The sequence below is a fragment of the Physeter macrocephalus genome, chromosome 12 (assembly GCF_002837175.3).
Source record: "Physeter macrocephalus isolate SW-GA chromosome 12, ASM283717v5, whole genome shotgun sequence".
Classification (NCBI taxonomy): Eukaryota; Metazoa; Chordata; class Mammalia; order Artiodactyla; family Physeteridae; genus Physeter; species Physeter macrocephalus.
In genome coordinates, this window is record NC_041225.1 from 13,340,702 (window position 1) to 13,365,308 (window position 24,607).

A 24,607-nucleotide genomic window follows, 5' to 3' on the forward strand; every position below is an offset into this window, starting at 1 on the left:
TTTTTTTTTGCCGTACGCGGGCCTCTCACTGCTGGGGCCCCTCCCGCCACGGAGCACAGGCTCCGGCCGCGCAGGCCCGGCGGCCATGGCTCCCGGGCCCAGCCGCTCCGCGGCACGTGGGATCTTCCCGGACCGGGGCACGAACCCGCGTCCCCTGCATCGGCAGGCGGACTCCCAACCACTGCGCCACCAGGGAAGCCCTTGACCATATACTTTTAAAAAGCCAACAAATTATGCGTGCCAAGAAAGTACTGTTTTCAAGCTTAGCACAGAGAAAAGAAGCCTTTTCATGCCTCCATCTCATCCCAATGGTCTCTCCTGGAGCCTGTCTACACCAAGTCCCAAAGCAGTCACAAAGGACACCTGAGAAATTTCCTCAACCCTATAGATCACCAAGAGGCTCGCCAGTAAACCACAGCCCCAGAACAAAGCAGCCCAAAGGCGGAACATTTCCCTGCAGTACCTCTTCTTGCCCCTCCCCTAACCCACAGAAGACTTCTTGCCCCAACTCTGGGGTCAGAGTGTATGGTATGAACCAGTTCAGCCTGTCCCCCAGCTGTGTGGCCTTGGGCAAGTTCCTTCACCTCTCTGTGCCTCAATTTCCCCACACGCAAAACAAGAAGACTAAATCGTTGGGAGGGTCTGGCGAGGGCTTATGTAGATAGATGCCAGCCCAAGCCAGGCTGTGGTCATCAGGCTGTTCTGCAGTTGAGGAATCAGGCAGAAAAGTGTCCCCCGGAATGACCCTTCCCATCTGGCAGGCCCCTGGGAAGGAAGGACCGTACCTCTACAGCGGGGCTGCTCTCCCGTCCAGGTGCCGTTGGGAAGACACACCACGCTGCTGGGCCCAACCAGCCGGAAGCCAGCGTTGCAGGTAAAATGGACTTCGTGATCCACTAAGTACTTGCTCCCAAACTTTCTGCCATCCGGAGGGGTGCTCAGAGCAGGGCAGGAAACTGTAAGGAAAAGACGAAGGCCCACAGCCGTTTAGACATCACTCTGGATAACAAGGCTTCTCACCCCCAGTGCCCTGAGGTTGAGTGCCTGCTCCGGGCTGTGCACTGGGCTGCACATTTTATTTTTTCTTATTTTTTGGCTGCACCGCGCGGCTTGCGGGATCTTAGTTCCCCAAGCAGGGATCGAACCCGGGCCCTCAGCAGTGGAAGCACAGAGTCCTAACCAGGGAACTGCCAGGGAATTCCCTGGGCTGCATTTTACATACCACGTGTCACCGAACCCTCAAAGCACTCTTGGGCAGAGGTAATGCATGCCTGCTTGGTGACAGATGAGGAGACCGCAGCTCAGAGACAGACTCCCAGGGTCGTGGGCAGGGCCTGGCAGCCTGGGAGGGTGGGAGCTGGAACCCCCCCACAGGGCCCACCCTCTCGCTCTGCTGTCTCAGAGCCCCAGCCGTCCCCGGGCTTTCCTTGGTTCTCCTGAACAGGCTGGGCTCAGCCCACCTCCAGGCCTTGGCTTTTGCCCTTCTCTCTGCCTGGAATGTTCTTTCCCCAGAACTGCCCATCTCTGGCTGCTTCTCACTCTCCAAGTCTTGACCCGAATGCCCTCCACCTCCCAGAGTGTTCTCTAACCACCATGGTCTGCTAAAACCTCCCCTGTGAGCTCACTTTGCTTTCTTCTAGCATGTGTAACTGTTGGCGTTATCTTATTGACGCGTTGGTTTCCACGTTTGTTGTCAGTTTCTCCCTCAGAATGCAGCTCCAGAGGGCAGGGACCTTGCCCAGCCTCCTTTCCCTGCTGTATCCCGGCACCAGCCCAGTGTCTGGCACATAATGAGTGCCCAGTAAATAATTCTTGACCAAATGAATGAGTGAAAAATTGTTTACTGGGTTCTTACCATCTGCCAGGCACCATATGAGGAGTTTGACACTTAGTGAACAAAACAGATGAAACCCAGCTCTCGGGAAGCGCCCTTCTAGCAGGGGAGACACGTGATAAGCAAGATCCACAAGCAAAATAGCAAGGAGTGACAAGAGGTGACAAGTGTCATGTAGAAAATAAAGTAGGGAATAGTGCTGGGGATGCCAGAGGAGGGCTCAATTTGGGTATGGTGGCCGGGGAGGTCTCCCTGGGACAAAAAGTTGAATGAGGTGAAGGCATGACCATGCAGATATCTGCGGACGACAGACGGATCAAGTCGGTGCAAAGGCCCTGAGGTGGGTGTGTGCCTGGCAGGTCTGAGGAATGTCCAGGAGACCACCGTGGCTGCAGTGGAGAGGATGAGCCGGACAGTAGTTGGGGATGAAGCCGGAAAGGCGTCAGGGAGCGACACAGAGCAGTGTCACATGGCACAGAAGAGGAAAGAGAAGGCCACGTCACTGGCTCTTGGCATGAGATGGGGCCGCTGGAGGGTCTGAGGAGAGGCAGGAAGTGACCGACCTGTACGCGAACAGCATCAGTCTGGCTTCAGCTTGAGTGCAATGTCCAGCGCGAGAGAGGACAGAGAGGGAGGTAGAAGCCAGGGGCAGGATGAAGGGGGCTCAGCCCAGGGCGGGAGCAAGGAGCCAGGAGCGATGGCTTCAACCCTGGCTGTGCTGTGAAGGCAGAAGCAACCAGATTTCCTGAAGGACCACCGTGGGCTGGAGAGAGAGGGGAGACGCTCCCCGTTCCTCCTCCACCTGCAGCAGAGTGCCAGGCGTGGTCCACGCTTGTCTAAGGGGAGAGTGTCCCGACTTGTGACAGGTTGGGTTTGGATTTAGCTGAGCTGGAAATGCAGAGCCACTTCTAACACGTTTTAAAGTAGGTTCCAAGTGTCATTTGTAAAAATATTTTCAGGGTTTTAGACAGATGAAAAGGAAGCTATTGCTTCAGCTGTGTAGGTTGTGGTGCGTGATGGAGAATTGCTCAGCATCCCCCTCGAGGGGAGCATCTGCCCACACGTCACTCTGGGGGCACTGGGCAGCCACCTGCGGCTCTGCCCCAAATCCCACCTGTGTCCTGGGAGAAGGGCAGGAGCTGGCCCACCCCCCGAGGACTCTCGGTGCCCTTTGGTTACTGGGGAACACCTGACCATGCTGTGTCACCTTCCTTTATGAACCTCCAAGTGGGTACCCGTGGTAATGACCTCGTGAGCAGGAAGCCAGGATGAGCCCACAACCCGATGCTTGGGCGCTCCCAGCTTGCTGTCTCGGTCCCTGTAAATACACGACTTTATATTTCTCTCTGAAAAATCTACTACTGCACTGTGCTGAAAAGGGTTCAAAATGCTTTGGGGGAAAGGCGTAGGGTCTCTTTGGGGAAGAGAAATCTTTAAAACCCTCAAAAAAGAAAACCTACCTGCTGGAGCAACTCACAGGTAAATGGTACCAGACTGGATGGAGTCAATATCTCCACACGGCTCCATAAATGTCAGTAGACTTAATGAATGGATACATATTAATTAAAAATCAATTTGCAGGGACTTCCCTGGCAGTCCAGTGGTTAAGACTTCACCTTCCAATGCAGGGCGTGCGGGTTTGATCCCTGGTCGGGGAGCTAAGATCCCACGTGCCTCGTGGCCAAAAAAACCAAAACATAAAACAGAAGCAGTATTGTAACAAATTCAATAAAGACTTGAAAAATGGTCCACATCAAAAAATCTTAAAAAAAATAAAATAATAGCAAGTACTTCCCAAATGGGAGCCGAAGGTTTCTGTTGGGTGGAAAGACGTGCCCCTTGGCTGGCTCATTTCATCATGATCGTGTCTTGGTGAGTCTACAGGGCCACAGGGAAGCCGCCTACACCTTCCCGAAGGAGGATAACATGTAAGAATGAGCTTGGCAGTGAAGGTAGCTATGGTTAGAAAGGTAGCTATGGTTAAATTACTGGTGATTTGGGAACATGATTGGAATGAGGGGCCGAGATAAGCCCTAAAGCTGATGGATTGTCATGTTCCTAGGAAAACAGGAGGGAAATACTTAGAACACAAGCCAGAAAGAGGAAGGCCAAGAATTTTCCAGGACCAGAAATTATTCTTCCTGACTGCCTGCACATGCCCTTCTAAAATAAAGGAAAAGATAATTTTCCCACTACATGCAGTTTGATCTGGAGCAAGCTTCTGGCTTCCTCCGTCACCTGTGTGGCGCCCCCCGCCCCTGCAGGCAATCCTGACAGCTGCCAGCCCCATGCCCAACACACAAGAGAGACAGAACGCATGACAGCAACTCTTTAAAAAGAGAATTGGCCACTTTGAAAAATCTCCTCTTGTTCAGAGGAGAAAGACCTTGAACCTGGTGACAAGAGGATTAGTAATTTAACCATAGCTACCTTTCTGTATATACTCGTGGACAGGGACCTCTAACGTGGACAGAGCAGTTGTAGAAATAATCTCCTGCAGGTTCTTCTTGGAAACTCCCAGAAACGGCAGGAGCTCTGATCCCAGGAAAACAGAAAGGATCTGTGTGGGTGAACCTCTAGCAGAAAACAAAATCACCAGAGCTGGGACCCACTACTGCTAACTCAGTTCTCTTGGCCTCAGTTTCCCCATCTGCAGCAGAAGAGAAGGATGCCCTGCCTGCCTCTCGGAGTCCGGCTGTGATGAGCCCCACCAAAGGCTGGGGCCTCTTGGCGCCTTGGAAAGTGTGAGGGGTTTGGCCGGCAGGTCTAGTTCTGCACCCGACGAGCCAAGGAAAACAGGAGTCGACTCAGGGCTGTGGAGACTCTGGATTTGCTACCACAGTCTCTGAAAAGGTAGGAAATCCAACTCAGGAAACTTCATCTCACACCACAAAGAAGGCCCTTGAGAAATGTGTCTTACGTGAGTAAACGATGTCAGATATTCCGTAGGTTCACGACTCAGAACAAACACACGACCTTCTCCCTGACCCCCATCAATCATCCTGGGGAGAGGCCAGAGGAAATCCAGCCACCCACCCCCGGGCCTTGACAGCATGGAAGCTTGTCACTGGGGCAACCAGGAAAAGGCCCAGTGTCCTACCCGCCAGGGGAAGGGGTCTGGGGGGCCCCCAGTAACCTCACCAGACAAACGGGACTTGCCCTCAGCAGCCCCTCCATCCCACCCCACCGCACTAACGGGGGACTCAGGGAGGACGGAGGACTAGTTTTCACGCCTGGAAAACGGAAGCCAATGTTGGTTCATAGGCTGTACCCGCGGGTCACACGAGTGCGGGATGCTGATGGTGGGAAGGCCGTGTGTGTTCGGGAGGGTGTATGGGGGACCTCTCTGTGCTCTGCATTCAGTGTTGCCGTGAACTGACAACTGCTCAAAAAAATAGTCTATTAAATTAAAAAAAAAAAAAAAAAAAAAAGGAACTACCTAGGATCCACCTGGATAGGGACAGGGAAGGGAGAGCAGCTGATGCTCTGAAAGTGGTGCCTTTCGACAATTCTCTGGAGACGCTATGCAGACGTGAGGGTTGCTGAGCCTGGAATGAAAAGGTCTAAGAGGAAACGGGTGCCACTCAGATGAGGCGGGGAGACGGCTGACAGATGCCTTCTTCACACACTCCTACCGTCCAGCCCCAGACAGAAGGGGAGGCAGGGGAAGGCCCGTGACTCAATCCACTGCGAACCCTGGCCAGGCAAGGGAGATCCGGGCGGGGAGAGGACCCCGGGGCCCAGGGTGGTGACTTGGGGACCCACCTGGGGGCGTGTCCGGGCCCGCTCTGCTCACAGAGCTCTGCAGCGCCACCAGCCGGCTCTTCATGTGACGGACGCCCTCGGCGAAGCGTGTCTCCTGGCCCTTTAGCAGCTGCTGCAGCTGGCGGATGGCCGAGAGGAGCTGCTGCTTGTTGAGACAGTTCTGGGGAGAGAAAAAAATCACCACCACCAGCAGTATGGGGGCTGGTTCAGTCCCATCCTCCTTCCGTGGGCTTCCAGAAGTCACCCGGCCCTTGGGCCCAAATACCCTGGATAATCACTGAGCACAAGGTAAAAGTGGCCCCATCAGGCGTCCCGACATCTGTCGGGTTAGGTCACCAAAAGGCGGCCTCAAGTGCACGTTAACGGAGGCCCAGTTGACCCCTCAGCGAAAACAAAAGTCCCATTTTCAGAGCGCAGGGCAGAAGCGATGACTCTAAGCGATTGGGTGGTGGAACAGTTACCTGAACGCAATGTGCCTTCTATCAGCGGTCTTACCCCGAAGAAGCCCCAGCCCCCGCCCGCCGCCCCACAATTCTTCACTCTAAGTTAATGCTCTGAAATCTGGGCCTCAGGGAACCTTTTCTTTTTTTCTCCCTTGGGTACTTTTAACAGCAGATGGATGATAAAACATATAAAACGGGTAAAACAGGGATCCCCAATGGTTCTTTTTTTTTTAAAATAAATTTATTTATTTATTTATTATTTTATTTTTGGCTGTGTTGGGTCTTCGTTGCTGCGCGTGGGCTTTCTCTAGTTGCGGCGAGCGGGGGCTACTCTTCACTGCGGTGCGCAGGCTTCTCATTGCAGTGGCTTCTCTTGTTGCGGAGCACGGGCTCTAGGCACGTGGGCTTCAATAGTTGTGGCACACAGGCTCAGCAGTTGTGGCTCACGGGCTCTAGAGCGCAGGCTCAGTAGTTGTGGCTCACGGGCTTAGTTGCTCTGCGGCATGTGGCATCTTCCCGGACCAGGGCTCGAACCTGTGTCCCCTGCATTGGCAGGAGGATTCTTAACCACTGCACCACCAGGGAAGCCCCCCGCCAGTGGTTCTTATACTTTCAAAACTCTAACAGGGCAAATAAGAAAAAACTCAATAGAGTTAAAGAAGCACTCACTAGAAGTCAACACCGAGTTCTGACAATTTTTAAAAACCTTAAAAAATAGAAAAAGGAGGCTTGTGTTTATTCCGATAAAGACTAACTTAAAGCAATACCCAGCATCATGCTTAGTGATAAAAATCTGAAGGTTTCTGATCCTAATTGCCTTTAAGAGCCAGGAAAGGAACAGGAGGAAAGGAGAGGTGAATACAGAGGTGAATACGTAGGACCACGGGCGTGGCTCACATGGGCGTTGTGTGTTACCTCAGCAGAGCCTGGTCCAACCTGACTCACATGACCTGCACGGAACAAAGGACAGCAGAATGATGGTTTTCTCTAGGGACAGGCTTGTGGATCACTTTTTATTTTATTTTTTATACTTATTTTTTTCTACAACGATTATTAGTTTTATAATTAGAAAAAAATGTCTAAAAGTCAGCAGGCGGCAGGCAGGCATGTGGCCTCTGCAGCCTGGGTGGCTTCCAGCTTCGCCAATGGAGCCCTGCCACCGCGGTGGAAACAGAGCTGCAGCCTCTCTCCCAAGGAGGCTGCCAGGCCGCTGCACCTTGGAGATTTCACCAAACAGATGACTCACTGGCCTGGTTCAATGGATGCTTTTGACAAAGCTGAATCCCCAGTTGCCCCTGGAGCTCGTTAATCCATGGGGGCTCCTTGGCCTCCACCCTAACCAGGGCCTGACTGCACCTGGCCCCAAACGCAATTTCTGGGAAGGGAAGTTCTGTTTGTTTTCCTTCTCCTTCCCTTGTTGTGGTCCTTCCCACACAGGTTCTGGGCACCTGGGCAGCGACCTCCTGCAGTCTCCTACCTGCCCAGCACAGCACAGCCATCCACCCAGTCCTGATTTCCCACACCCATCTCCCTTCCCTTTATTTATTTAATTCTTTTTTAAAGATTCCTTTTTTTTTTTTTTTGACGCGCACCATTTTTCCAGTCTTTATTGAATTTGTTACAATACTGCTTCTGTTTTATGTTTTGGTTTTTTGGCCGCGAGGCATGTGGGATCTTACCTCCCCGACCAGGAATTGAATCCGCACCCCCTGCATTGGAAGGTGAAGTCTTAACCACTGGACCGCCAGGGAACTCCCCTCCCTTCCCTTAAAAAAAAAAAGAGCCGCTTTCAGAGACGGCTTCTGTGGCTCATGTGTGATTCACATTTCTGAGTTTGCAAAGCTACTTCCTACTTCTAAGAGGACTACTGGCTCGCAGCAACCCTGGGTGAAGAAGGCCTGGGATTGTCTCTATTTCACTGTCAAGATACAGAGGCTGAGAGTCAGGTGACTTGTCCCAAACCATGGGGCTCATGAGCGGTAGAGCCAGGCTGGGGGCCTGCTGACTACCGCTCCAGTGCCCCCGCCAAGCAGTCCTTGCCCCAGTGGCTGCCTTATGCCCTAGGGCATTTCACAAATGCCCCTGTGTGGTGAATGGTCTTATTGATTAATCCGCACTAGGGACTGATAACTCTGTGACCCAAGCCAAATATCCCACAGGAGTGGGTTTCTAAGTCCCGTCCAGGCTTCAGGTTGGGGGGCAAGGGGCAGTGAGGACAGGAAGTGGGGAGGGGTGGAGGAGACAGTCTCACACACTGGACCAGGCCAGCAGTTGCCTCCAGGGCGTGAGAGCTGGGAGAGGGCTGTCCCAGGGGACAGGGGAGGGCTAAGTTTTGAAGTAGGGGACAAGAGATCAACGCCAAGGCCTCTGCCGGGAACCTGGGGTTGGGGACATGGGGTTCCAGTCAGTACAGAAAGAAGGGCATCAGGAGTGGAGCGAACGGGGCCTCTGGGCTGTCAAGTGAGTCGAACCCCAGGGCTCCTGGGTCCGGGCAAACTGTCTTCTGCTTGTGGTGGCACTGCCGCCGAGCCCTCCTTACCCCTGCACCGTGGATGGCAGGCACCCGTGGCTTTTCCTCAAGGGGCTCGTTACAGGTGAGATGTGCTCATCTCTCCAATCACAGTGGAAAAACCTTCCAGGTCAAGCACACGAGGGCCACCTCCAGGCGGGGAAGGAGGGGGGAGGGTGGTGGGCGGACTTGCTGAGGGAAAGTCAGGAAATCTCCTTCCTTGCCTCTGACCTCACTGGAGTGATTCTAACAGAACAAAGTGTTAGAAAATCCTTGTGAGCCCAGAAATAAACCCATGCACATATGCTCAATTAATTTATGACCAAGGAGCCAACAATATACAATGGCAAAAGGACAGTCCCTTCAATAAATGGTGCTGGGAAAAACTGGACAGTAACAGGCAAAAGAATGAAACTAGACCTCTCTCTCAACATCATACAAAAATCCACTCAAATTAGATGGAAGACTTGAACATAAGACCTGAAACCATAAAACTCCTAGAAGAAAACATAGGCAGTAAGATCTTTGACTTCAGACTTGGCAATGAGTTTTTGGATTTGACACCAAGAGCAAAGGCAACAAAAGAGAAAATAAACAAGTGAAACTAAATCAAACTGAAAAGCTTCTATATAGCGAAGGAAACCATCAGCAAAATGAAAAGGCAACCTACAGAATGGGAGAAAATATCTGCAAGTCATCTGCAAAACATCTGATAAGGGGTTAATATTTTAAAATATGCAAAGAACTCATACAACTCGATAACAAAAAATAAGAAACAAACAAACAAACAAAAATCTGATTTAAAAATGGGCAGAGGATCTGAACAGACATTTCTCGAAAGAAGATATTCCAAAGATGGCCAACAGGTACATGAAAAGATGCTCAACATCACTAATCATCAGAAAACTGCATATCAAAACAACAACAGGTATCATCTCACACCTGTTAGAATGGCTATTATAGAAAAGACAAGAAATAACAAGTGTTGGTGAAGATGTGGAGAAAAGGGAACCCTCGTGCCCTGTTGGTAGGAATGTAAATTGGTGCAGACACTATGGAAAACAGATTGGAGTTTACTCAAAAAATTAAAAATAGAACTCCCATATGGTCTAGCAATTCCAAAGGAAACAAAATCATATCTCGAAAAGATATATGCACCCCCATGCTCACTGCAGCGTTATTTTCAATAGCTAAGACATGGAAACCACCTAAATGTCCACTGATGGATGAATGCAAAAAGAAAATGTAGGAAAAGCCATAAAAAAGAATTAAATCCTGCCATTCGTGACAATGGGATGGACCTTGAGGACATCATGCTAAGTGAAATAAGTCAGACAGAGAAAGATGAGTACTGTATGATCTCAGTTATATATGGAATCTGAAAAAACCCCAACACATAGAGAACAGATTGGCGGTTGCCAGAGGCAGGGGGTGGGGGGGGTTAGAGAAGTGGGTGAAGGGGGTCAAAAGGTCAAAACTTTTGGTTAGGGGCTTCCCTGGTGGTGCAGTGGTTAAGAGTCCGCCAATGCAGGGGACACGGGTTCGAGCCCTGGTCCGGGAAGATCCCACATGCCGCGGAGCAACTAAGCCCTTGTGCCACAACTACTGAGCCTGCGCTCTAGAGCCAGCAAGCCACAACTACTGAGCCCGCGTGCCACAACTACTGAAGCCCGCGCTCCTAGAGCCTGTGCTCCACAACAAAGAGAAGCCACCGCAATGAGAAGCCCGCGCACCGCAATGAAGAGTAGCTCCCGCTGGCCACAACTAGAGAAAGCCCATGAACAGCAATGAAGACCCAACACAGCCAAAAATAAATAAATAAATAAATAAATAAAATTTATTAAAAAAACAAAAAACTTTTGGTTATAGGATAAATAAGTTCTGGGCATGTAATGTACAGCATGGCGACTATAGTTAACAACAATATATTGCATATGTAAGAGTTGCTAAGAGAGTAGATTTTAAAAGTTCTCATCATGAGAAAAAAACTGCAACTGTGTGAGGTGATGGATGTTAACTAGACTTACTGTGGTGATCATTTCACAATATATACATAGAGCAAATCACTATGTTGTATACCTTGGACTAATACAAGGCTATTACACATTTATATTATATTATACAATTATATCTCAATAAAACTCAGTGTGGGGGGAGACAAAGTTTGCAAGGAAAAAAAAAAAAAAGGAAGATCCTTGTCTTCTTGGCAAGCCAGCATGGCAGGGGCAGACCCAGGGTGCCAGGGCAGTGGAAAGAATGACTGCCTCTCGACATGAGGTTTGAGGGGTCTGTGCAACAGCTGCTACTAACAGGGCAGCCCCTTGATCCCAAAGTGCTGGAAATGGAGTCCACAGGAGCCATGCTCAGAATCCATCACCTGCAGTGGACCTCAGCATATGCCTCAGAGGCATAACTGAGTTTATCTGCAGAGGTGGATGACAGGCTAGAAAGCTTCGCACCAAGTCAAATCCTCAAGAGGTCTGCACCTTGGGGACACTAGGGGGTTATCATGGGGACAAATCACGTCATAGGAGGGGGACTGAGAACTTAAGCGTTTCCCCTTTTCAAACTGAGAAAGCTTTATCGTTTTGCTTGATCATAAAAATAAAGCATGCTTCCTGGAAAACCATTCAAAACGCAGAAAAACACATCAGAACAAAGGACAAGTCCCATGACCAAAGACAACCACTGTTAATTTTTTGTGAGGTTTTAACTTTTGGATTAGATACACATTCACACACACACACACACACACACACACACAAGCATCACCTTGCAGGTGCTGGACCAAGGGACACAGGTCCTACATTAGCTCTTTACTCTCCACTCTGGGTTGTGGCATCATTTCCATGTCAACGAGCAGAGCAAAAGTTGGACCCTTAGCCTCAATTTCACTTCTGTTCCTCTGTGTTCTTTTCTGTCCAAGAAGGGGGTCTCCTTGCCCCCCCTCCATTTGTCTGCCCATTTCCCCTCCCACACCCACCATCTTCTCTGGGCCAAGAGAAGCCACACATGGGAATGGATCATTTCCTTCTTTATAAACATAGCTCGTCAATGATGTCGGCCCAAGGGGGCTTTGAGGGGCTGCGAGGGTCTCAGAGGCTGGGGGAAAGGAAACAGGCTGGACCCTCAGGTGTCACCCATCTGAATTTCAGCCTGGCCCTGCCACAGTGAAAGCTGGCTTCCCATCTCGGGGTCCCAGACCCCAACTGTAAAAAGCAACCGCCCACTTGGGCAGGAAGGCTCACAAAGCCTGTGACTGGGCAAAGGTCAAATCCAGGCAGGGGGGTGTGGGGGGGAGGTGGGGGGAAGGGCTGGGAAGAGGAGGGCTCCATACCAGGGGGAAGGAAGGCGTATCTCAGAGGAAGCTGCCAAACCAGGGCCCCCACCTGCCAAGGTCTCTTCCAGGTCTCTTTTTAAAATTAATTAATTTATTTATTTTTGGCTGCATTGGGTCTTTGTTGCCACGCACGGGCTTTCTCTAGTTGCAGTCAGCGGGGGCTACTCTTCCTTGCGGTGTGTGGGCTTCTCATTGCGGTGGCTTCTCTTGTTGTGGAGCATGGGCTTTAGGCGTGTGGGCTTCAGTAGTTGTGGCACACGGGCTTCAGTAGTTGTGGCACGAGGGTTCAGTAGTTGTGGCACGAGGGCTCAGTAGTTGTGGCATGAGGGCTCAGTAGTTGTGGCTCGTGGGCTCTAGAGCGCAGGCTCAGTAGTTGTGGCGCACGGGCTTCGTTGCTCCGCAGCACGTGGGATCCTCCTGGACCAGGGCTCAAACCTGTGTCCCCTGCATTGGCAGGCAGATTCTTAACCACTGTGCCCCCATGGAAGTCCCTTCCAGGACTCTCATTTTTAATATTTTTCTCAAAGAAGAGACCCTCAAATGGTCTAAATTTGCATCCTTTCAATACCTGGCTCCAAGCCTGGCTTATGCCATTGACAATAAATAATGAAAATTCGTTTCCATTTCTTAGAGTTAATCATGTATTTGTAATGGAACCAAGAAAAGACATGCAGTGAAACTCTTCCATCCTTGAGTAGGAAAAAGATCAAGATTTACCGCTTCTGGTATCAAACTCTGCCTCACAGGGCTGGGTGCTTCCCTGAACCCAACACCAAGGGCAGTGTTTGCAGAGAAGGGCAAAAGCAGAGAGAAAAGTAGCGACAGCAGTCACCCCAGCCAGCTCTTCCTGAGCTGGGATGGAGGTCAGGCTCCTGGGAGCAAGTAGGTCACAGAGCTACCCTCCATCCACCCCACCGCACCGCCAGGGAAAGTCTTGTCCATCTTCTCTCCAACCCACCCTTTCACATGGATCTAATGGAGACGCCTCAGGGCTGACAACACCCCTCTTCCTGGGAGGCTGACCAGCTCCCGAGACCCCACCTGCTGGCCCAAGGGTGGACTCAGACAAAGACGATGTGTGTCCCCCAGCTCACCCCATTCCCTATGCCAGAACTCGGTAGGCGGACCTTCCCACCCCGTCCAGGCCTGCTTGCTGTGTGGGCTCAGTTTACAAATGAAGCCCAGCTCTCAAAGCCCTGAAGGGCCCAGGCATGGGGGGACACAAGCATGGGGGGTCCTTGAGGCTCCATTCTCACGTGACCTGGCTCCACGGTCATCCTGACGGCGACAGCCTTGGCACAGTGCCTATTTCTGAGAGCCACCTCAAGGCTAATGGAGCCCCAGACCCCTCCAGGCAGCCACGGATGACCCCTTGGACCTTGGAGGGGCCATCGCACACTGGTTTCTTCTAAGCCACAGTTATGTGTCATGTCAGCATGTTGTTAATGGGAACACAGATGTTTTGATGCCTTCAGATCTATGAAAGGACGGAGCACACTTGCCAAGTGTGTGCCTGCTAGCCAAGGCTCGAGGCCCTCTGCATCTGAGTCATGTAGAATTTGCACATGATTTTTTTTCTCCAAAAGTTTTTTTGTTTTGTTTTGTTTTTTTTAATTTTAGACCAAATCAGAAGCGGGTTATAACTCCTCAGCTTCTCTCATCCCAGTGACCTTGACCCAGCACCCACACAGAAGAGTAAAGGAAGGACACTTCTGGGGGAAGTGAGGGAATTTTGCTTGGAGAGGTGCCCAAGGCCTTGTCTTAGGGTTCTCCAGAGAAACAGAACCAAGAAGAACCAATTGTATCTGTACACACCCTGTAGAGAGAGAGAGAGAAGGAGAGAGATTTATTTTAAGGAATTGGCTCATGCAAAGTGTGGAGACCCAGGGAAGGGTTGGTATCGCAGCTCCAAAGGCTGTCTGGAGTCATAAAGCCCTCCTCTGGGGACCTCAGTCTTGGGGATGAAGCCCTCCCACATTATGGACGGCAACCTGCTTTACTCAAAGGCTACCATTTAATGCTCATCAAGTCTAAAAAAATACCTTCACAGAGACTTCCCTGGCAGTCCAGTGGCTAAGACACCACGCTTCCACTGCAGGGGGCGCAGGTTCGATCCCTGGTCAGGGAACTAAGATCCTGCATGCCGCAACGTGTGGCCAAAAAAAAAAAAAAACCTTCACAGCAACATCGAGACTGGTGTTTCACTAAATATCTGGTCTAGCCAAGCGGACAAATAAAATTAGCTGTCACAATCCTCCAGCAGAGTCTCCCTCTGTGTACTCAGGGCATTTGGGGTTCTTACGATGCCGGAGGCCCAAAGTTCTATATTTTCGCCCCAACCCAGTTCTTGTCTACTTTTTGAAATGGCCACGGGAGCGATGACAACAGTGGGAGCCAAGAGGCAGCACTGCCACCACACCGCACACAAGCGAACTCGTTAGATGCTCACGGCAGCCCCGGGATATGGGCACCATTATTACACCCACTTTACAGGCAAGGAAGCCAAGTAGTCACTTGGCCATGGTGACGCATCCAGGATTGAAATCCCAGCACGCCTCCTCCAGACCCTGATGTGAAACTTCAGAGAGGGGTCCATGGAGACCCCCCAGGAGCCCTCCTCTGTCCATCTCCCGACTCCTCTCCTTTCCTGGCACCCCCTTGACAGCCAACTCGGGTCACCCCTCTCCTGGCCCCTTTGCATGCCTGAGGGCAGAGAACAAGTTACAGACAACTTGGAATCCTCACCACTGAGGACAGGACCTGAGTGCACACGAGATGCTCATTTGAGCGAACCAACAAAACAGGTGGATGAGGAGCGAAGGAAGATGTAAGTGTGAGCCCAGGGCAGTCCTCCTCATCTCACTCCCCAAATCCACCATATTCTTTCACCTGCTTGCCGCCCAGACAAGCTTCCAGGGGCCACATTCACCTGCAGACTTGGTTGTGCCTTTAACTGCATCACTTTACCTCCAGCAAATATCTCCCCTAACGCCCAGCCCAGTGGGGAGCTCCGTTCACACACACACACACACACAATACACATATCACATACACATATATACACATACACACACACACATACACATATATACACATACATATACACCACACACACATACACACACATACCACATACACATATACACGCATACACAATACACATATACACATACCACATACACACATATACATACACATACACACACACATATACACCACACACAAACACACACATACACACATATACACACACATACACATATATACACATACATATACACCACACACATACACACACATACCACATACACATATACACACATACACAATACACATATACCACATACACACATATACATACACATATACACACACATATACACATATACACACATACATATACACCACACACACATACACACATACACACATACACAATACATATATATATACCACATACACATATACACATACACACATACACACACACACACACACACACACACACACACACACACACACAAAACCAGCCACAGTCCCCTGTGGAGCCCCCTGGTACTGGGCCTTCCCCTCACCTCTCTCCATAACTTGAGGACCTCCTGGCTGCAGAAATGGGGCATGTTTTGCTTACTTCCTTTTGGGACTTGACCCAATATGAGTAGAGAAGGAGAGAGGAAGTTGAGAAAAAAAGGGGAAAAGAAGAGGAAAAAGAAACTTAGTATATCGCATCTTCTCCTCACTTACTCATTTTTTGTTTTTCTTTTTTTTTGCAGTACGCGGGCCTCTCACTGTTGTGGCCTCTCCCGTTGCGGAGCACAGGCTCCAGACGCGCAGGCCCAGCGGCCATGGCTCACGGGCCCAGCCGCTCCGCGGCACGTGGGATCTTCCTGGACCGGGGCACAAGCCCACGTCCCCTGCATCGGCAGGCGGACTCTCAACCACTGCGCCACCAGGGAAGCCCTGTTTTTCTTTTTTTATATTGCATTTTTTATTGCGGTATAATTGACATACAACATTCTGTTAGTTTCACATGTACAACAGAATGATTCCACAATTCATTCGTTTATTCATTATTCCACAAATATTCACTAAGCATCCTACTTCGTGCCAGGCACTGACATAAAAGACGGAGCCATCATTATCTCATTTAGTCCTCCCTGCAGCCCCCCTAGGCAGGCATGGTTATCCCCATTTCACAGCTAGAGAAACTGAGGTTCAGGGCATCCGGTTGGTCAATGGCGAGGCTACCTTACCAGTCACATTGTGCCCAGTCCACCCACTGGGAAAGTACATTCTTCTTCTCTCTTCAGCCTGAGGGAACCAGGACGAGGGGCTCAGAGGCCCCAGTTTGCTAGCCGACCCTCTCAGTCCCCCCACCGTCCCCCCCAACACACACGCACGGACCCTTCAGGGAACGTCAGCCCACGTGTGTGCACGTTCACACATGATCCAACATTTCTGCGACTTGTGAAAGCGGACATCTGGATCTGACCGGGTCTCCTGGGGCGGACGCCAAGGAGGTGGAGGGCGCTGAGGGGCCTGGTCCTGGCGGGCAGCGTGGGCAGAAGGAAGGGGACTGATGAGGTGAGTGCGGTAGGCGTGGCCATGCGTGAGAGGTGGAGCCTTGGAGTCCTTACTCTTAAAGTAACTCACCTGGATGATTGTCAAGGCTGAATGACATACGCGGTGCACTTTCAGATCTTCCTACCTTTGCTAGCGAAAAATCCCAAGCGTTTCTCCGTGAGCGGGCAACGGTGCGACGGAAACTACCCTGTCCTGCACCTGCACCTGCGTCCCACCTGCTTCCCCTGCGTCCTCCCGGGCCCTCCTGCAATCTAAGCTTCCCAAAAGACAGAGGTCAGAACCCCGACACAGGACTCACTGGGCTAAAATCAGGGTAAGATTCTCAGGTTTCTGGGATAAGAACATAGATATCTTTGGGCGGAGGGCATTATTCTGCTTACAGAGCCGTATGTGATCAAGCCCTGCCACCTCCAACTGTGTCCAGATCAGGCACCTTCTGTGTCCCAATATTCAGACCTCCTCTGTGTTTCTCCACACACCTCAGCAAGCTTACTTCTACCTCAGGGCCTTTGCACTGGCTGTTTCCTCTGCCCAGATTCTGCCCCTGGTCCTTGAAAGCCAGGCTCCTGTCTTTCCATTTTCATTTAGAAGCCCCCTTCTCAAAGAGCCCTTACCTGCTTACTGAGTATAGAGCACCCTCCTGGCCACCCTCCAACACAACACCCCATTTCCACGGTCTGCCTCCGGATACTTTCAGGTTTGTCTTGTTTTTCTCTGCCTGCTTGGTGAGCCACGTGACAACAGGGTCTGTGTCCACCTCATCGTTCTCTCCCCTAACACGTACTGAGCCCTTATTTTGGACCTGTTCTTTGAATGTCGCTCATTTTCTCCTTCCTACGACTCCATGAGACAGGCATCTCAGAGGAGGAGGCTGACTCACAAGAGGCAGGAACTTGCCCCAGGTCACTCAGCCGGGAAGCATGGGAGCCAGAACACAGACCAGGCTCTCAGGGTCTTCTCCACTTGCTACACTGCCTCGGGCCCTGCTGCCTTGCCAGACCCAGAAAATCACCTGGCAGGAAAGGCTCTCAGGACATAGTTGTAGAATGAGCACATTATCTTACTAGTTAGATTCCTTCTGGGAAGGTAAAATCTTTAATTGTGCAATCAGAGAAGGCGCCGGGAGGTGATACTGACAAGTTTGTATGTTTTTCACAGCACAGTGTAAATGACTGATGGCGTCTGATGCTTCTCTGGAAGATGCTTTTCTTTTTGTCTTTTTTTGTCTGCAGACCGCAACCCCTCCTGCAGAGACGGGAAGCCCAGCCTAGGGGAGGAGAGGGAAGGGCATCTCCTGAGCCGCCAGTGCGCCACTTCTGTTGAGGGTCTAGAGGTAACCTAATCCCCGGCATAAAGAGAAAAGTCTGAGTCAGGAGCCAACCAGATGACAACAGTGAGGTCAGAGGGCAGCCTAGGGTCTCCTGAGTCCCTGGAGTTGCCATCCGACCCCCACCCCTCCAGTCTTTGATGAGAATGATGTCACGTCTCAGTCTTACCTGGAAACCCAGCCCCAAGATGAGCTCCCTGGGCTTTGCTTCCCATTTAAGCTGCTTCCCTCTGGAGAGCCTGGCGCCCAGACTGCCACATGTTTTCCCGCATACAGGGAAAATCAGTGGTTACTTCCTCGAGATATAGATTTACTTACTGAAATGGGTAGGTTTGGGTCCTGTCAAATTGTAGGTGCCTATTGTTTTCTTAAATGAAGATGTCTGTGACATCCTTATTTTAGGTTCCAGGCAACTCCAGAGAAGCAGGGAAGACTCAGGTGGAGGGTTTGAGAGGACATAGAAAGTTCTACCCACTCAGGGAGTCTGCCCCATTGTCCCCAGGGCCCCAGGGCTGCAAAAGCCTTGGGAAAGTTGGTAGAAGCATGGCAGCCCACCATTGCCCCTATAGATCCGGGGCACCGTCGGGCCTCTGTCAACAGTCAGGTGATGGACACTCCTCCGGGGGCAGCTGGCTGGGAGGCAGGTCGAGGTGGGCGCGTGGAGGGAGGGCCGGTGCCCAAATGGTGGGGTGAGCAGCTCCACAGGCATTTGGCTTGGTCTGCGTGGCATCAAGTCCAGTGTCAAACAGAATCCTCCAGGGGGAGCAGGCCTGGGAGGGCATCGGTTCCTGCCTGAAAGACTCCAGGCCAACCCGAGAACCCAGGGCACTGCCTTCTTCCCCAGCTGTTCACATCCAGTCCACACCCTCAGCACTCGCTGCCCAATGCTCCCGGGGGCCAGAAACTGTCCCACGGAGCAAAGGGGTCTCCACTCTTCTCTGTAATCAGGGCCATCCTTGACAGGACTTGGAAAGAGTCCCCCTCCTGCAGGTGCCAGGGAAAGGTGGAGGCTGCTGGAGAAAGTGGAAGATGCCAGGACAGCCTCCCGGTCACCCATCCTCACCTTGACCCCACCCATTCATCTGAACACTGTCTCTGGGGGGAGTAAAGCCCTGGATCACTACTGAAGAAGGCTTGCAGAATGGCAATCTCTTCCTCCCCACACCCACACCATCTGCAAGGAGGCTCTGCCAGTCTTCCTATCCAGAGGGAGGTCTGTTTTCCCATCTCCGGATATAGGCGGGTCTTGTGACTTGCTTTGGCCAACAGAATGCGCTGGAAGCGATATACCAGTTCCAAGGCTGGCTCTGGATTAACCACATTGTCTAGTTTCTGTATGTGATGTTTTGACATCTGGGGCCACGCTGACTTGGCACAGATTGCCCCTCTGTGGCAGGGCCTGCAATTTCCTAGAGGCAGCAAACAACACAACACCCTCCCTACCCATGCCCAGCACACCTTTGGTAGCAAACCAACTGAACCAGAGCCCATCTGCCTGCTTATCTGGCTCCGAAGCTTGTGAGACACTAACACCCGCCCAGTCCCCGCCAACAAATCTGGGGTTCGGCGTCAGACAGCTAGGGGCATCCCTATACCACCATCCTGCTACAATTATTCCAACTAGCCAATCTTAACCCGGTTAGTCCCCTTAACCTGTCTCACCCATTTCTTCCCCCAAAACCCCCAGTAAAGGCTTTCCAGAAGTTTCCCTCCCTCTCTCTCTGCCTGCTGTTCTCTCTGTAGCCCAACTTGGTATGACATGCTCCCTCCTCGAGAGAACTGTAACACACTATCTTTTCCGGCAGCGTCTCCTGATCTGTTGGCCTCACCACACTTGAAGGAAGCCAAAATCCCAGCTTCATTTTAGAACAGCGTCTCTGGGCATTCTGCTAAGTCCTGGCCCTTGACCACTTTCTACCATGTGAAAAACCCAGGCTAGCCTGCTGGAGGATGAGAGGTTGCATGGAGCAGAGCCACCCTGGACCAAGCAGCCTCAGCTAACCTGGCAGCCGTCCACAGATGAAGAGGAGCCCAGACCCGAAGAGCAGAGCCTGGAGCCAGTGAGCAGAACAGTCCAGCTGAGCCCAGCTCAGACTGCCACCCTGATCGGCCAACTCCAGATCAAGAGCAGCCCTTTCAAAACCAAATGCAGGGTCCTTGTCTGTTTTGTTCCCGGCCTGGGCCATGGCGGTCACCAAATATTTGTTTTATGAAATGCCCCATTTTCAAAAGGGATGATTCACATGTCCCCGTAGCTTCCGCTCACCCCCATGTATTCTTATAAATGCAGGCGCTGGTGTATAAAACCCTGCTGCAGGGTAGCAAATACTCCTGGTGCTGCGAGCACGGCAGCTACCTTTCATCAAGCATGGTATCCTTTTGTGCTGAGTTCTGAAGTAAACAGCAATCCATCTCAACCTGGAGTCCAGCCAATCCATCGAAACTGGCAGTAGAACTGACACTGATAAGCTGACCATACTACACCGGGAAGGAACATACTTGGGTTTTCATTTTTCCACCCTTCTTCATCTCATTTGTTCTCAGACCAGGGAACAGGCCTCAAACCCTCCCCACCTCCTTCCTCCAGACTCAGTCAGTGGGGGACATTGGATGGGGGCGTTTTCCCCCCTCTCACTCCTTCCTCCGGGTTTGCTCCCAATATGACGATTCAGCTGCCACTTCCTCAGGCATATCAGGCTCCCCATCTACAGCGTGGGGATAATGGTGCTACCGTTGGCTGCTTTAAAGTTTCAGGGTAGAAAAATGGTAACATCTACAATAGGAAAGGGATTTGGGAAGGCCTAAGGATCGCAGATTAAAACATCATTTTCCTGAGAATGTGTTCAAAAAAACAAGGGAATAAGCCAAGAAAGAGGAAGACATATGATCTAGAAAACATAAACTCCAGCTCAGGCCAAAGTCCCTGGGTAGCCACAGGGCCATGAGCCCAGAGAAGGTCAGCAGATCTGCGATCCAGGGGGAAAGCAGCCCGACAGAATATGGACTAGGAAAGAGATTATTGGAAACAACTGTGCTTATGTAGAGGACGAACCCGGCAAAAGAGAAAAATCTTGAGGAAAACCAAAAAGTTACACAAGAAAGGAAATTAATCATAGTAGACTATTTGGCTCTGCAGCGAACAATGGAACAAAGTACTCATCTGTCGTTACAGGAGATCAATTGTTTAGAAATGGGGAGTAATTTCCAGGGCATTTAAAAACAGAGGACTGTGGAACAAGTTCTTGAAAGCCACAAGCTACCAAAAGTCACCCAAAGGAAAAAGGCTACCCTCAGTAGTTCTGTATCTGTCAGAGAAATTGAATTCATAGTTAAAAACCTTCCAGGGGCTTCCCTGGTGGCGCAGTGGTTGAGAATCTGCCTGCCAATGCAGGGGACACGGGTTCGAGCCCTGGTCTGGGGGAGCCTGTGCTCCGCAACAAGAGAGGCCGCGACAGTGAGAGGCCCACGCACCGTGATGAAGAGTGGCCCCCGCTTGCCACAACTAGAGAAAGCCCTCGCACAGAAACGAAGACCCAACACAGCAAAAATAAATAAATTAATTAATAAACTCCTACCCCCCCCCAAAAAAATGTGTCTCTCCCAGATGTGTAAAAAAAAAAAAAACCTTCCAGAAAAGAAATCTCCAAGCCCACATGGTTTCATTGGTCAATTCTACCAAACATTATAAGAGGAACTGACACCACCTCTACACAGTTTCTTCCAGAAAACAGAAGAGAAGGGGACAGCTCACAACTCATTTTAGGAAGCCAGCATTACCCTGGTAAAAAAACCAGGTAAAGACAGTAGAAGAAATCCATAGATGAGGGATAGCAAACTGTGTCTGTAGAAAGAGGGCCAGAGAGTCAAATTTTTCATCTTTGCAGCTCATAGGGTCTCTGTTGCAACTACTCACCTCCACAGTTGCAGTGCAAAAAGCAGGTATGGATGACATGTAAGTAGTCAGTGTGGACAGATTTGACCAGCAGTGCACTGGATGTGGCTCATGGACCATAGTTTGCTGACCCCTGCTATACACCAGTATCCCTCATGAACAAGATACAAGAATTCTCACAAAACATTAGCAAGTAGAATCCAGAAATATAGACGATGTATACAATGCCATAATCAGTTAGGGTTTACCTGGGAATGCAAGGCTGGTTTCAAAATTAGAAAATCAATCGCACAGCACTGTAAATCAACTGTACTTCAATTTAAAAAAATTAAAAATACATTAAAAAATTCAGTCAAAGTCATCCACTTTAATGACAGACTGAAGAAAAACCACAGGATCATATCAATGGAAGCAGAAAAAGCATGTGATAAAATTCAACATCCATTCAGAATGAATACTCTATCAAACTATGGCTAGAAGAGAACCTTAACCTGACAAATGGCATCTGCAAAAAGCCACAGCCTAGCATCCCACTTAATATTAAAAAACTGAATGCATTCTTCCCAAGTTCTAGAACAAGGCAAGAATGTCCACTCTCTTACTCAACACAGTACTGGAAGTTTTAGTAAGTGTGATAAGACTAAATAAATAAATAAATAGCGCATGGATTAGAAAGGAAGAAATAAAATTGCCCCTATTCACAGATAACATGATTGTTTATGTAAAAAAAATCTGAGGGAATCTCCCAAAAAAAAATGCCCTATAACTAATAAGTGAGTTCCACAAAGTCACAGGACACCATGTCAACACAGAAAAGCCCACTGAATTTCCATATACAAGGAATATAGCATTGGAAATGAAAAAATTTAAAACCTAATAGCACTTAAAATAGCTCCAAAAATGAAATACTTAGATATAAATCTAACAAAACATGTTTATGTTGGTAACTAAAAAATGCTGATGAGGGAAATCAAGGAAGATCTAAATACATGGAAAGACATTGTTTTCACAGATTGGAAGACTCAATATCGTTAAGATGCCAATTCACCCCTAATTGATCAGTAGGTTTAGTGTAGTTCCAATCAAAATTCCAGTGGAATTTTGTGGATAGAGACAAGCCGATTCTAAAATTTTAATGGAAATTAAAGCTATAATAACTGAAACAATTTTGAAAAAGAATAATAAAGTCTTAAAATCTATCCAATTTAAGTCTTATATAAAATTACAGTAACGGGACTTCCCTGGTGGTGCAGTGGTTAAGAATCCGCCTGCCAATGCAGGGGACATGGGTTCGATCCCTGGTCTGGGAAGATCCCACATGCCTCTGGAGCAACTAAGCCCGTGTGCCACAACTGCTGAGTCTGCGCTCTAGAGCCCGCAAACCACAACTACTGAGCCCATGCACCACAACTACTGAAGCCTGTGCGCCTAGAGCTCGTGCTCTGCAACGAGAGGCCACCGCAGTGAGAAGCCCGTGCACGTCAACAAAGAGTAGACGCCCGCTCGCCACAACTAGAGAAAGCCCGTGTGCAACGAAGACCCAGTGCAGCCAAATAAATAAATAAATAAATAAAATTACAGTAATCAAGATAGTGTGTTACTGGCAGAAATAAACCCATATGATGCACTGATTTTTGACAAAGTTGCTAAGACAATTCAATGGCAATTCAACAGTCTTTTCAACAAATGCTGTTGGGACAACTGGATATCTACATGCAAAGTGTTTATCTCAACATAAACCTCACACTTTACACAAAAATTAGCTCAAAATAAATTACAGATCAAAATGTAAAAATGCAAAACTACAAAAATTTTAGAAGAAAACATACAAGAAAATTTTCATGATCTGCGGTCAAAGAGTTCTTAGACTTGACACCAAAACCACGATCTATAAAAATAAAAAATCAATCAACTGGACTTCATCAAAATTTAAAATCTTTGCTCTGGGAAAGACAGTTTAGACAAGCTGCAGTGAATGAAATAATGCCATTTGCAGCAACATGGATGGACCTGGAGATTATCATACGGAGTGAAGTAAGTCAGACAGAGAAACACGTATATCATCATATGACATCACTTATGTGGAATCTAAAAAAAAATGATACAAATGAACTTATTTACAAAACAGAAATAGACTCACAGGCTTAGAAAACAAATTTATGGTTACCAAAGGGGAAAGGTGGGGTGGGGAGAGGAATAAATTACAAGTTTGGGATTAACATATACACACTACTATATATAAAATAGATAATCAACAAGGACCTACTGTATAGCACAATACTCTGTAATACTCTGTAATAACCTATATGGGAAAAGAATCTGAAAAAGAATAAATATATGAATGTGTATAGCTAACTCACTTTGCTGTACACCTGAAACTAACACAACATTGTAAATCAACTACACTCCAATATAAAATAAAAAAAAATTTTTTAAAGACAAGCTGCAGATAGGGAGAAAATACTGGCAACTCACACATCTGATAAAGGATTTCTATTTAGAATGTATAAAGAATACTCAAAACTTAACAATAAGAAAACAAACCACCCATTTGGAAAATGGGCAGAGGGCCTGAACAGACACTTCACCCAGTAAACTATTCAAATGGCAAATAAGCACATGAAAAGATGTCAATATTATCAGTTATTAGGGAAATGGAAATTAAAACCACAATGAGATACCATTCCATACCTATTAGAGTGACTTAGAAACAAACAGACAAACCCGGTAATATTAAGTGCTGGTGAGGATGCAGGGCAACTGGGTCTTTTATGTATTGCTGGTGGGAATGCAAAATGATACAACTGATATGGAACACAGTTTGGCTGCTTCTTACAAAGTTAAAGATACACTTACCATATAACCCAGCAATCCCACTCCTAGATATCTACCCAAGAGAAATAAGTGTTTACA

General features: G+C 49.2%; 1 protein-coding gene across 2 annotated transcripts in view; it reads right to left on the reverse strand.

Moving 5' to 3' along the window:
* The window catches only part of FBLN7 (fibulin 7), a 51,123-nt gene that overhangs the window by 22,690 nt on the left and 3,826 nt on the right, over positions 1-24,607 (reverse strand). For both annotated transcript variants that reach the window (XM_007109583.2, XM_007109584.1), the window contains exons 2-3: positions 5,600-5,759; positions 786-956 (exon numbers count right to left, since the gene is read on the reverse strand). In XM_007109583.2, the coding sequence (XP_007109645.1) occupies positions 786-956; positions 5,600-5,759 (331 nt within the window). The remainder of the gene's footprint in view (positions 1-785; positions 957-5,599; positions 5,760-24,607) is intronic.